We start from the raw sequence: 14,917 nt of genomic DNA on the forward strand, positions 1-14,917 counted from the left end.
TCATGACTGAGAAGTTCCCCGCTTCAGCAATTGGAGGGCTCCATCCCGGATCTGCTTGGTTTTCATGCCATAGATGATGGGGTTTAGCATGGGTGGCACAATGAGGTAGAGGTCAGCCAGGAGGATGTGGATGTGCCGGGGCACATGGTGGCCAAAACGCTGTGTATAGAATGAGAAAAGTCCTGGTGTGTAGAAGAGAAGGATGACACCAAGGTGGGAACCACAAGTGCCAAAGGTTTTAGCCCTTGCTTCCTTAGAGGAGAGGCCTAACACAGCCCGGAGGATGAGTGCATAGGAGACAGCAATGCAGATGGAGTCAGTTCCCACCACCAGTGTGGCAGCAGTGATGCCATAGATATTGTTTGGCCGCGTGCCCCCACAAGCTAGCTTCACCACAGCCATGTGCTCACAGTAGGAGTGGGCCACGACTCGGCTACAATAGCTCAGCCTTGCCAGTAAGCAGGTGAGTGGAGTCATGAGCCCTAAGCCACGAAGCACAGCAGCAGCCCCCAGCTTGCCCACAGCCTCTGTGGGAAGCAATGACCCATAGTGTAGTGGCCGGCAGATAGCCAAGTAGCGGTCAAAGGCCATTGCTAGCAGGATACCAGATTCTACAGCTGAGAAGCCATGGATAAAGAACATCTGGGTAGCACAGGCTTCAAAGGCAATCTCAGAAGCATTTGCCCAAAAGAGTGCAAGGATCTTGGGCACAGTAGAAGTACAGAGCACCAGGTCAATGATGGATAGCATGCACAGGAACAGGTACATAGGCTGGTGCAGTGCAGGCTCTGAATGCACCACCAACAGCACCACCATGTTGCCAAGAACTGCCAGGGCATACATGGAGCAGAAGGGAAATGCAATCCAAAAATGGGATGCCTCCAGGCCAGGAATTCCCATGAGCAGAAAGGATTTTGGGTTCTGATGGCTGTGGTTTGTGAATTGCATGGCCAGGTCGAGGTCAGGTGGGTAGAAAAAACCTCACTGCCTTGCCCTGAGCCCTAGGAACCAATGAGAGGTGAAACCATTGGGATTCATTCTCATGCTGTGGCTGAAACTGAAATGGCTAAAGGAAATGAGTAGTCTTCATGAAAAACATCCAGGATGAGACTATTAAAGAACACTGAGAAATGATGCAAGGCAGAAGGCGAAGTTACAGAATCAGATTTCAAGGTAGTTTTTTTCATTTGTGTCTGATTCAATGATGTCAAGGCTGTAGAATCTTCTCTATGGTACAGGTGAGTGGCTATAGACTTTTACGGCTGTCTTCTCTCCACCTGTAAATCTTCTTTTGCTTATACTCTTATTTTCTTCTGAATTATCTGTCTATGTAACATTATAAGGGTAACATAGTGATTGAAGCTCAAGTAGATTGGAGAGAAGACTCAAAAGCAGTTGCTTTTCAAGATGAGAAGATCGGAACTGAGGGGAAGAGAAGGGAAAACAGGAAGATCTTGGATGGATTTGTCAAGCCATTAAGTTCATGTTTACTCACAGATGAAGCACAGAATCTGGGTTCTGGCCAGGAATAGCAAAGCACATGGTGAGAGGCTGAGCGTCTTGTAGCCTGATATAGCCATAACATTTCTTGGCTCATGTTAGTACTAGGATCCTGTGATTGACTTATGTGTCTGGTATGGATGCTGGTGAAAACAGGTGAGATTATGCAGAATTGGTCAGTGGTAGGTATCACGCTGATCTGGCCATAATATGTGATTTGATAAGGTTATTGAGAGGTGATTGCATATAAAGTGTAGTTTCTCATAAAAAAGGTACATGAAAGGAAGAGAGGATGAGAAGTGAATTTTAATCATTGGGAACACAGAATCTTTCCCTGTCAGCAAATGTGGAAACTAGTTTTGGTCAAATGACAGTACTGAGCTTTCACATATTTCTACCCCATCTCTTTGTGCTTTACCCGCACTCTCTATGTGCCTCAATCTTCCCTTACCTACATGTGCCTTCTCATTTTTCTCTTATCTATTAGTAACTGAGAATTTGAAAAAGAGGGGAGATTAAATAAAAAAGTTAGGAAAGGGACATTAGAGGAAGAGGAGAGTACACCATAGGGAATATAGTCAATAGTATTGCAGTGACTATGTGTAGAGCCAGATGGGTGATAGAGTAATCAGAAGGATAATTTCATAAACTATACAAATGTCTAACCAATGTATTGTATACCTGAAACTAATAAAAAAAGTAAAAAGCTAAAAAATGTAGAGAGATAATAAAAGAAAGTTGAGAACAAAAAATAGGCATAGGGGAGAGTAGAAAGGAAAGTATCTTTCTCATGCTGGTTTCTAATATGAGATGTGACTATTTTCTGGGACAGAGATAGTAAAACTAACTCGACCCTCTGGAGATGGATCATTTGTATTCCTAACTTTAAGCTGCAACATTCCTTTGCAATCCTTTGCATTGGCTAACTATGCTCAGAAAGAGACAGGAAGGGAAGGAACGCTAAACCAGGATGCCTATTTTTCCATTTCAGTGCTAACTGTGATGTCACTGTGATATTAAAACCATCTTATCCCTTTCTGTCTCATCATCCCTTCTTCCATGTGTTTTCTATTTTATCTTCTGTGCTATCTCCCTCCCAGAGTTTCTACCATCCAGCTTGGGCCCAAGCATATCCAGAAGGGATTTTAGCTTTATGGTGGTTGGAAGGTGAAGAACAGAAAAATCTAAGTGGAGGGAACTTGTGAAATGATGTGTGTAAAACTGTTCTGTTCTATGAGTGAGCATAATACATGTTTAGCCGAGCATGTGATTGTCTACATATGTTGTAGTGTAAAATGCATTAGCAAGGCTTTATCATAAGACACAGATAAGAAGTTTTTTGGAGTGTCTGATTCAATGTCCTTTTATTGGTGTGGAAAAAACTGAAAACTGAATAATCTAGACATAAATGGGACAACCTTACTTTCTTCCCCTCCCTTTCTTCCATTCAGCTTTTTAATAATTGCATTAAGTTTCCTCAGTTCCTGAGCTGCCATTCAAAAAACTTTTACTCTATCCTTGTAGGTACACAGCACAATAGCCACAAGCTCCTCTTGCCTCAGCCCCACTTTCGAAGATGAAGAAATGAAGTTGGAAAAGCATATGATGAGCATAATATGCCTATATTCCAAGAAAGAGATCAAGGGCAAGCTGAAGGCGTTGGGGTTCTCACTTCCTGGCTCTTTCACTAATATTTGAGTTAGATCTCATGAAAAATGTCCAGAGGAAGAAGACTGTAGGGTGTTGTGAAATGATGCAAGGCATGAAGTTGGTTACCATTCCCCGCATTCGAAGGAGCCCTTACCACTTCTGTCTGATTCAGTGATCTCTGGGCTTGGAGGTGAGTGGCATGACTGCAGAACCTTTTCCATGGTAGAGGTGAATGGCTAGAGATTTACAGCTTTCCTCTCTTGCCTGAACTCTCCTCTGCTATACCCTGCTGTTATTTTCTTCTGATGCATCTGCCTTGGAAGGTCAGGCAAAGAGAGACTTCCAGCCTCTTCCAGATGACTCATTCAGAATAGCTCTGCTTTTATGCCCCTTTGTTCTGAATCACCTTAGCATTTGATATAAGAAAGATCTTACCTAAAATATATACTAAGATCTAAAGTACCAGGAACAAGGCTGTCTCATGAGTGAAGGAACATATTCTTCATCACTGGAGGTGCAAGTATCTGAAAGCCACCTGCCAAGAAGTCAACATTCATTAATGGAAGACCAAAGATGGCCTAATTGAAATCTCAACTCTAGTAACCCATCGGCTGTGTGGTCTCAGTCAAATCACATAACTCTCAAACTGCTTCTTCATCTGTGACCTGGAGAGGTTGATTACTATTCTAGAGCCTACTGTGAGGAATTATTATGGGAGACACTTATTTGAAGAGCAATAACACTACAAAGCACATAGCTGTGATAAAAAAGTATGCTCCATTTGTAAGTTCTCATTATTTGAAGTGGAGACCACCTCAGTGAGATAGTTATCTTAGCAGCAGTCATGTCCTTGATTTGATCATAGGTGCCCATTGTAGGGTTGAACATACAGACAGACTTACCTCTCTGAGGCAGGGAGTGGTAGTGGATTCTCAGCTGCTGCAGCACTTAGAGTGTGCAGAGCCAAAGAACTGGAGTAAATATCCTCTTATTAGGGCCCTAGGTGAGAGTAAACATTCCCTGGGGATGAAGGCACTAAAAAGACCTCTGGGATGTTAAAAAGAGGCAGAAAATTGAAGCTAAGAATTTGGGCCTTGTTGGGGTAGCGGGTAAGAATAGGATAGCAGAGAAGATCTACCCTGAGAATTCAGTGTTAGTAGAAAGGGAGTAGGTGGAGAGACCCCTGAGCACAAATAATTAATTGCAAGGGCTTTTCGACATAGGAACACATTTTAGAATACTTTGCTAATTTTACTTTTTTCACCTGCCCCAAATATTTGCTCTTTAGTGTTTCTTTTGGGCAAGTTACTTCTCCGAATGTTAGCCCTTCTTCTGTAAAATAGGGATGAATGAATATAAATGAGATGATATATGCAAAGCATTTACCATTTTGCCTGGTCTATGTCAAACACTCAATTAAAAGCAGAGTTTTTATAAACCTAAAAGCAACAAATGAGCAGGACAAACAGAGACTCATGGACATGGACAATAGACTAGTGGTTACCAGAGGGTGGCAAGGAGTGGGAAGGAGGGAGATAGATGGCGTAAAAGGGGTCATATATGTGGTGACAGAAAGAAATCTAACTTTGAGAGTGAACACGCAATGAAATATATGCCTTCTTGTTAAATTGGACACCTGAAACTTACTGAATTTCATTAATCAATGTCACCATAAAAATAAGAAGAAAAACAGAATTTTTATTTTACTATTTTATCAAATTTAATGATCACTGAATGTACAAAGGACTATGTTACATGTTAGGGCATAGAGTTGAAAGATCATGCCCCTGTTCTCAAGAAGATCACAGTCTGGTTTGGAGGATAGGAAGACAGATGTGTACACATTACAATTCAATGAGGTACATATAGACATTAAGAAGATACAGAGGTTCATTCATCAGGGAACAGGATGCTCTGTAAAAGTTAGTCAAGAATTTAGGGTTTAGAAGTTTAAGGTGGGTTTGGAAGAAGGGACATACCAGGGAGAGAAGATAGTATGTGTAAAACATGGCAGTAAGGGACAATGGGCATGTCCTGGGAACCATGGAAGCCCAGTTCAAAGTTAACATTTTCATGAGTCTTCTCTGATACTCTGAGCCACCATTGAGTATTCTCTCTCCTTTCTTGTCCACACAACATCTTATCAGATGCTGTTTGTGTGATACTGTCCACTTTAAGTCTTGTTGGTGTCACCTTAGGTAAGTTAAGTAACCCTCTTACTCCCCATCTGTAAAAATGAGGAGGGTTGTCATGAGATATTATATATATTTAATAAGGTGCCTAGAACATGTTGTCACAAATAGCAGTATTTCATCTCATCTTATGGCTAATATTCCATTGTATATATGTACCAAACTTCTTTAGCCAAACATCTAGAGTAGGACAATTTGGTTGTTTCCATGTCCTGGCTACCACGAATAATGCTGCTGTGAACATCGGTGTGCAAATCTTTCTGGATATGAATTTTCAGGTCTTTGGTGTAAACACCCAGTAGAGGGATTGCTGGATCATATAGCAGATCAATTTTCAGTTTTCTGAGGAAACTGCATACTGCTTTCCATAGTGGCTATACCAATTTGCAGTCCCACCAGCAGCGTATCAGGGTTCCTTTTTCTCCACATTCTCACCAACATTTGTCATTACTTGTCCTGTTGATTATAGCTATTCTAACAGGTGTGAGATGGTATCTCAATGTAGTTTTGATTTGCAGTTCCCTAATAGCTAGCATTGTTGAGCATCTTTTCATATATTTATTGGCCATTTGTACGTCCTCTAGGGAGAAGTGTCTGTTCAGGTTCTCTGCCCATTTTTTGACTGGATCATTTGTTTTTCTCTTTGTTATTGATTTATATGAGTTTTTTTTTGTATATTTTGGACATTAGGCCCTTATTGGAGGCATTGCTTGAAAATATATTTTCCCATTCAGATGGTTGTCTCTTTGCCTTGTTGATAGTTCCTTTTACTGAGCAGAAGCTTTTTTGTTCGATGTAGTTCTATTAATTTCTTTTAGCTTTTACTACCCTTGCCTTTGAGGTCAAATTCATAAAATCCTCTATAAGTCCAGGGTCCTTGAGTTTCATTCCTATGTTTTCTTCTATGCATTTTATTGTTTCAGGTCTTATATTCAGGTCCTCAATCCATTTGGAGTTAATTTTGAGGTGTGGTGATAGACAACAGTCTAGTTTCATTCTTTTGCAGGTGGCTTTCCGGTTTTCCCAGCATCATTTATTGAAGAGGCTTTCTTTTCTCCACTGTGCGTTTTTGGCTTTTTCATCAAAAATTATTTTCCCATATAAACATGGGTTTACTTCTGGACTCTTAATTCTGTTCTACTGGTCTGTATGTCTGTTTTGCTGCCAATACCATGCTGTTTTGATTGCTGTCACTTTGAAGTATAATTTGAAGTTGGGCAGAATGATGCCTCCAGCCTCATTCTTTTTTCTCATGATGGCTTTGGCAATTTGGGGTCTTTTGTGCTTCCATACAAATCTGATGATTTTTTGTTCTATTTCTTCAAAAAATGCCAATGGATTTTGATGGAGATTGCATTAAATTTGTATAATGCTTTCAGTAATAAGGTCATTTTAACTATGTTGATTCTTCCAATCCAAGAACACGGAATATCTTTCTATGTCTTTGTATCTTCTTTGATTTCTTTTAATAGGGTCTGGTATTTGTCATTATATAGGCTCTTCACTTGTTTTGTTAGATTTATTCCTAGGTATTTTATTCTTTTTGTTGCAATTGCAAAAGGAATTATTTTTTCTACTTCTCTTTCTAATTCTTCATTATTAGAGTATAGGACTGCTATGGATTTTTAACGTTGATTTTGTATCCAGAGACTTTACTGTATTTGCTTATTGTTTCTAGTAGTGTTCTTGCAGAGTATTTAGGGTTTTCTATATAGAGAATCATGTAATCTGCAAATAATGACAGTTTAACTTCTTCGTTTCCTATTTGGATGCCTTTTATAGCTTTCTCTTGCCTAATTACACTTGCTAAGACCTCCAATGTTATATTGAATAAGAGTGGTGATAATAGACAGCCTTGCCTTGCTCTTGATCTCAGAGGGAAGGTTTTGAGTTTTTCACCATTAAGTATAATGTTGGCTGAGGGTTAAGGTATTTTCCTTCTATACTGGTTTTGTTAAGTGTTTTGATCATGAATGGATGCTGTGTCCTGTCAAAGGCTTTTTCTGCATCTATTGATATGATCAAATGGTTCTTGTTTTTTAAATTTGTTTATGTGGTGTATTACATTAATTGATTTGTGTATGTTGAACCATCCCTGTGCCTCTGAGATGAAGACCACTTGATTGTGGTGTATAATTTTTTTAATATGTTGCTGTATTCAGTTCTCTAGTATCTTATTTAGGATTTTTGCACCCGTGTTCATGAGAGATATTGGTCTGTAGTTTTTTGTGTGTGTGTGTTATCTTAACGAGGTTATGGTATCGGGGTGATATTGGCCTCATAAAATGTGTTGGGAAACATTGCCTCCTCTTTGATTTTTTCAGAAGAGTTTGAGGAGAATAGGTATTAAATCTTCTTTGAATGTTTGGTAGAACTCACTGGTGAAGCCATCTGGTCCTGGACTTTTACTTGTTGGTAGGTTTTTGATAATTGTTTCAATTTCTATATTGCTGATTGATCTATTTAGATTTTCCAATTCTTCTTGATTCAGTCTAGGAAGATTGTATTTTTTGAAGTACTGGTTCATTTCTTAGAAGTTATTTGGTGTTATATATTTTTTAATAGTATTCTTGTATGATCCTTTGTATTTTTGTGCTGTCTGTCAATTTCCCCTCTTTCATTTCTGATTTTGTTTGTGTTCTTTCTCTTTTTTCTTTAGGGACTCTAACCAGGAGTTTGTTAATTTTATTAACTTTCAAACAACCAGCTCTTTGTTGCATTTATTTATATTTTTTATTTTTGTTTTCAATTTCACTTATTTCTGCTTTAATTTTGATTATATCTTTCTGTCTGCTGACTTCAGGCTTCATTTGTTCTTCCTTTTCTAGCTTTTTAAGATGAAGTGCGGATCAGCCTCAGCTTTGCAACTCAGTGGGTAAAATTAATTCTTATTTCTCTGCTGCCCCACTTCTCTGCTTTCTGCCCTGATGAATGGGCAGTGCCTCCAGCTGCCTGGAGCTCACAGCTCTCCCAAGCTGGGCTGTTCATGGAACTCGCAGCACCTTCTTCCCTCCCCTTCCTCTTACAGGGTGCTCTGGCTGCGAGAGGGAGCTTCTTTGTTTCTCCTAGTCTACTGCCCAACAACTAGAGTCCTTACCTGAGGTAGCTCTTATGCTCAAATCTTATGCTCAGATGTGCTGGTGTTCAGTCTGGGTGTTTTTTGTTGAGTTTTAGATGTTCAACTTATTGTTGTTTCAAGGGGAGAGAACTGGGGACATTTCTCATTCTGCCATGTTTCAATATCACTTCTCTATTTTATAGATTATTAACGAGCACTTAGCATGTGTCACCTTTTCTCTAAGTACTAGAAATGTAGTAATGAAAAAAGAAGACAAAATTCTTGTTCTCATAGAATTGCTATTAGCAAGAGAGAATTGCATTTACAAAATCAATTCAAACATAAGTAGGTATTGAAAAGGGCTAAGAAAAAAATGAAACAAGAAAAGTAGAAATAAAAGGGAGCAAACTTTTAGGTAGGTGGTGACATTTGAATAGTGGTCTTATGAAATAAGTGAGCAAGACATGCAGCTATCTGCAAGACAGTGCTCTGGGCAGAGGGAGCAGAAGATGTATAGGCTTTGAGGTCTGGAATGTATTTGGTGAATTTGAAGAACAGCATTAGAACAGTTGCTGCAGTGTAGTGACTGGGAGGAGAAGATAGGGGATGAATTTGGAGAGATAGCCTAGATCCAGGTAATACAGTGTATTGTAAACCATGGTTAAAACTGGATATTTTTTTGAAGTGTGGTGAATAACTATTGGAAGATTTGAAAAGGTTTTTGTTATCTGTTTTAAAAGGTCTACTGTTTTGTTTGTTCATTTTATTTTGTGTTTTAGATTCCACTTATAAGTGTAATGATATGGTATTTGTCTTTTTCTGACTTATTTCAATTAGCATGATACCCTCTAGATTCATCCATGTTGTCACAAATGTCAAGATTTTATTCTTTTTTTTTTATGGCTAAGGAATATTCCATCTTATATATGCACCATATCTTCTTTATTCATTTGTCTACTGTTGGGAACTTAGGTTGCTTTCATATCTTGGCTATTTTAAATAATGTTTCAATGAACATAGGGGAGAACATATCTTTTCAAATTAGTGTTTTGTGTTTCTTCAGATAAATACCTAGAAGTGAAATTGCTGGGTTGTATGGTAGTTCTAATTTTTTAATTGATAGAGAATGGGTAAAGAAGATGTGGTACATATATACAGTGGAATATTACTTAGACATAAAAGAACGAAATCTTGCCATCTGCAACAGCATGGGTGGACCTAGAGGGTATTATGTTAAGTAAAATAAGGCAGATAAAGACAAGTGCTATATGGTTTCACTTATATGTATAATCTAAACAATCTAAAACAAATGAATAAAACAAAACAGAAACAGACTCAGATACAGAGAACAAACTGGTGGTGTCATAGGGGAGGAGGATGGGGGCAAAAATGAAAGGGGTCAAGGGGAATAAGAGATACAAAATTCCAGTTATAAAATAAGTCACAGTGATATAATACATAGCATAGGGAATATAGTCAATAATGTCATAATTATGTACAGTGACAGATAGTTACTTGACTAATTGTTGTGTCCACATCATAAAGTATATTAATATCAATTATATTAACATGTGAAACTAATATTGTATGTCAACTATACTTCAATAAATTAAAAACAAAGACAAAAAAAGCACAAAGCACATATGGCAAGTAGCCATTTGCATGTTCTAAGGAGCCTGTGTTTCTCAGTGGACACTACAGGGGAAAAAGGTGAGGGTGGCAAGAGGCACGGCAATTACTGAAACCAGACTTTCCTCCGCGTCAAGGGAGGCATGATTGAATGCCACAGAATGGTGAGGGAATAAGGTCTTTAGAAAGCCAGGGGCAGGAACCCCAAAAGACGGGAAACTGGGATAGAGAAGTTCCCTAGAGTAATACCCAAGAGAAGACACCAGGCTCATGCTGGGGCCTTTTAAGGAAGTTCCTCAGGGACAGGGCCTGATATTTCCTTTTCTTCTGGGAGGAGAATTGCTGATTATGGGAATATAGCCATACCTTCCCTTTCTGACTCTCTCTTTCCCTCCCTTCTCCAAGAGAAGAAAACTGCATCTGTGTTTCCTGAAGCCTATAGAAAATGAACAGAATGCCACACTGAGGGGTGAGAGTGCACAGGGCCAGTTGTGGTAGGGGTAGACTGGGAGTACACAGACAACAGTAAAGGAGTTGGCATGAATGGGATGAGGGGTGAGCAGACCAAAGAGGGGTCCTTATGCTGGGATCGGCTGGCTACCAGATGGTCACAGCTCAAGGAAAGATGCCATGTGAGCTGGGGGTGGCAGAGAAAACTGGAATAACCAGGATAATGGCAGAAATAAGACTGAAAATAGTAATCACAAAAGGTAATATTGGAAGGCTGAGTGGAGCCCCAATAAGAGAAGAGTTTTTCTAAAGCCTGAGTTGAATAGGCTAGGTCTAGGTCAGAGAAATGGGCCTTCAGGTGCACAGTACCTCTTATGTCCAAACAGACAATTTGCCTGTATCTCAGGCATTACCTCACCTACTGATTCTCTTGTCTTTTATAATTCTTATCCTTATATTTGTCTTGAACAGAAGAACTTCTTCCTATCCTCAAATACTTTATCTTCTACTAATTTCAGACCCTCCTACACCACCATTATAGAAGAACCCTTTTCTGCCTCCCAGGCCTGTGCTCCTGTATTGTGCATTAGGGACCACCTTAGGCAAACCCTAGCTAACAAACTCAGACCTGGTTAAGTCACACCCCTCCTGTTAGTGCTACTTGCTCCCCTCCAATTCACATACTGGCCCCATTGCAGTCATAGTTGCCATAATAGTCCGGGGTGGGGTGGGGGGAAGAGAAACCTAAAATAGGGAGATGGAACGGACAGGTCAGATACACTTGCTTATTAAAGTTTCAAAAATACTAGCTCTATCTTTGAACTATGGTCCTGTAGACAGAATCCTGGCATAGGAGTCAGAAAATGTAGAATTTATTACTAGATCTGCTACTTAGTTCCTCTGTGATCATTTGGGGACTCAGTTTCCCAAATATATCATTCTAAGGTTTTCTCAAGATAAAGGCATAGCCTACTAAATAGTTTATAGCATTGACTGAATACTCTGTAGGTATGGAGCTATGTGCACTTTTAAGAAAGACAAAGAAATGATACAGGCTTCCTTTTGTCATTTGGTAAAATTCTGGCTGTGGAAGCAGGAAAGAAACTGAAAATATTGGCATGTAAGGAATTAGACAAAACGCTGATGTCCAGCAGGTGGAAGGGAGTTGGGGCAGGAGGAGACCAGATAAACAGAGTTGGATTGTGAGTGGAACTAGAGATATATTTTAGTTACATCATGAAAGAAGAAAGGTGAAAATATTATTAAGTATTATAAATAGACTAGGCAAGCTGCAAGATTGAGGCGTGGGGCAAATAACCTGAGGGCCAGTGATGTTCCGTAGGACATGCAGGATGTAAGGGAGACAGGGGCACTCAGGCAAGAGGAGAGCCTTGCTTGGAATTGGAGAAGCACATTCACTTAGGATAAGAGTGACAACATGCATAAGAGAGTATTCTTCACTTATTCAAGAAATGTTTAGCAAGTTACTATATGGATGCTATAGATAGTAGTGGCGGTAAGTATAAAAAACAGCCCTGTTGTCATGGGGCTTCCACACTATCCATTCCAATGCTAATTCCCAGATAAAATGGACAGATACACATTAGATTTGGAGAAGTTTCTAAGAAGAAGAGGGCTTTTATTCTAATACAAGTAACTGAAATCGATGGAAGATTTCAGAAAATGTCTACCTGTGGAGGTGCCTAAATCTCCATCTGTGGAGGATATCCCTAAATCTCAGTATAGATCAGATGTTGGTATATTATAAAACAGCGAGAGGAGAAAAAGTTTTTCTAGGAAGAGAGTCATTCATGCTTTCATTTAAAAAGCACTTTTGAGGACCGCCCAGGGTCAGTAGAGTCAGTAAATATAGAATAAGTCACAGTTGTACTAAAAGCACTCACAGTCCTACAAATGGACAGATATACACAACACAGATCATACCCTCCTTACTTAATTCAGCATATTAATGAGTATCAATTGAAAACACTGAGAAGATCTGCCTGGAGGAGTCTGCGAAGCTTCACCAAGAAGGTGGCATGATCTTGGCCAGGTATGGAGGGGGACAGAGGAAGGCATTCCAGATGAATAGTACGAGCTACAAGCCCGACTGTTTTAGCAAGTGGCAGATAACCTTATGTGGCTGAACCTAGAATGAGTATTTAGAAAAATGGTAACAGGTGAGGCCAAGAATTTAGGCAGGACAAGTTTGTAAGTATGTCGAGTAGTTTATTTTTCTTGTAGCAATGAGATCTGACGAGTGGTTTTCAGTAGGGAAATAACATGTGATCAGTCGCATTGCAGTGGATGGACTGAGTCGGTGTGAAAAACTAAAGAGATGGTCTTTATAGTGACAGGACATGGATAGTGTGAATTTGGGAAGACACAGGGAGCACTGACTGGAGAGGAGCAGTATGAGAACCCAGGGGCGTGATTAAGGGGTGTTGTTATTGACTGAGAAAGCTCCAGGAGCTCTAGCATCTCGCAGAAGGCTGTACGACTGGAGTGTAATCAAGAAAGGAGAGGTGGAAGGGGATGAGGCTGAAAAGTGAATACGGACCAGCCCATGCAGGGACTTGTAAACCAGGGTTAGAGAGTGAATTTCATCTTCAGTGCAAAGGTAATTCCTTGAAGGTCTTAGTCAAGGCCTGGCATCATATAAATTTGCCTTTATAAATAAATAGTCTTTGGGTGTAGTATGAAGAATGGATTGTAGAGGGCCCAGGATTCAGACCAGAAAGACCAGCGGGGAAGCTTCTATAGTCTGGATGAAGGATAGTGATTTAAATAAGAATGTTTGCAGGGGAAAGGAAGAAAGAGTAGGGAGTGACACACATTTTGCAGATGCATAGGATTTAATCATAAACTGGAAATGAAGGTAGAGGAACGGGATTAAATCAAGGATTATCCCTGCATTTCTGACCTTGTTCCAGGATGGATGGAACAAGGCATGTGGAGGAAACAGTGTGTGAGGAGACAAGATTTCTGTATGGGCTTTATTTTGTTTGAGATGACTGTGAAACATCTAAGAGGAGATAGCCAAAAGGCAGTGGGATATACTAGTCTGGAATTCAGAGTAGAAGCTATACAGTTAGCAATTCCCTGAATAGAGAGGGTAAAAACACCAAGGGGAATCAAAGAGAACACGCAGAGAAGTATGAGAGAAAAAGGGAACAAAAGAGAAGAAAAGGAGTGAAGGAAAAAGGAGGTGATGACAAGAACAGTACAAGGGGAGCAGTAGAGATGGAAGCTCGATTGGAAAGGACGAGAAATTAGATGAGAGATGAGGAAGCAGCGATTGAATACTGTCCAATTTTAAACAAATTGTGCCATGAGGACGAACAGTATTAAGGAGTGTTAAATGGAGGGAGGTATAAAGCCAAGAAATACAGAATCATGCTGATGTTAATCAAGATAAACATTTTATAAATGGGCAGAAGCGTGCAAGGGGAGGATGCCAGTAATGACAATTAGCATTTGTGCAATGCTTTACAGTTTTCGAGGTTTGTTCTTATGTGTGGTTTCATCTTTTCTCACAATAAAACTCAGTGAAATGGTCATGGGAGGTAGAGTTATTTCCTTTATTTACAGGTGAAAAAGCTAAAAGTTTGAAAATACCAGCGATTACTGTCAGTTTCTGCTGGTAGACTGATGTCATAATCATTATGTGGGCCTGGGTCTTCACATTCTAAAGCTTTTTCCTATACCACGGTAAAGAGTTAGAGTTTTATTTTCCTTGCACATGCTGGATTTGAAGTGATTGTGGAGCAGCAAGGTGGAGGAAGAAGAGTACAGTGACTTAAGACATTGTATCTGAAGGTAGGAAACCAGAATTCTCAAAGTTCAGATTTAAGCTTTGACATTTATCAACACTGACATTGCTATTAAGTAACTTAACCTTTAATTTTCTGCATTCATAAAAGTGCTCACGTTTACTGAGAAGTATTTACTATTCTAGATTTGCACTAATCATTTTTAATTTAAAAACTAAAAACATATTTCCAGTTTTGAGATATAATTGACAATAATGTTGTATTAGTTTAAGGTATACAATATAATGATTTGATATGTGTATATATTGAAAATGATTACTACAATAAGTTTAGTAAATTAACATCTACCACCTCGTAGTTACATTTTTTTCTGGTGATGAAAACTTTAAGATCTGCTCTTTTAGCAACTTTCAAATATACAATATTATTAACTATAGTCACCATGCTGTATATTACTATCCCCCAAATTTGTCTTATAACTGGAAGTTTATATCCTTTGACCACCTTCACACATATACCCCAAACCCCACCCTCTGCCTCTAACAATCACCAATCTGTTTTGTGTTTCTGTGAGTTTGGTTTGTTCAGATTCAACATATAAGTGAGATAATACAGTATTTATCTTTGTTTGTCTGAATTATTTTGCTAAGCGTAATGCCCTCGAG

At 39.3% G+C, this 14,917-nt stretch overlaps 1 protein-coding gene across 1 annotated transcript; it reads right to left on the reverse strand.

The window, feature by feature from the left end:
* Positions 1-960, reverse strand: LOC107517355 (putative olfactory receptor 52P1). Its single transcript, XM_016157938.2, has one exon. The coding sequence runs from the start codon at positions 946-948 to the stop codon at positions 1-3; it is 948 nt and encodes a 315-aa protein (XP_016013424.2). The 5' UTR covers positions 949-960.
* Between the last annotated feature and the right edge of the window lie 13,957 nt (positions 961-14,917).

Source organism: Rousettus aegyptiacus, unplaced genomic scaffold (assembly GCF_014176215.1).
Source record: "Rousettus aegyptiacus isolate mRouAeg1 unplaced genomic scaffold, mRouAeg1.p scaffold_m13_p_5, whole genome shotgun sequence".
Classification (NCBI taxonomy): domain Eukaryota; kingdom Metazoa; phylum Chordata; class Mammalia; order Chiroptera; family Pteropodidae; genus Rousettus; species Rousettus aegyptiacus.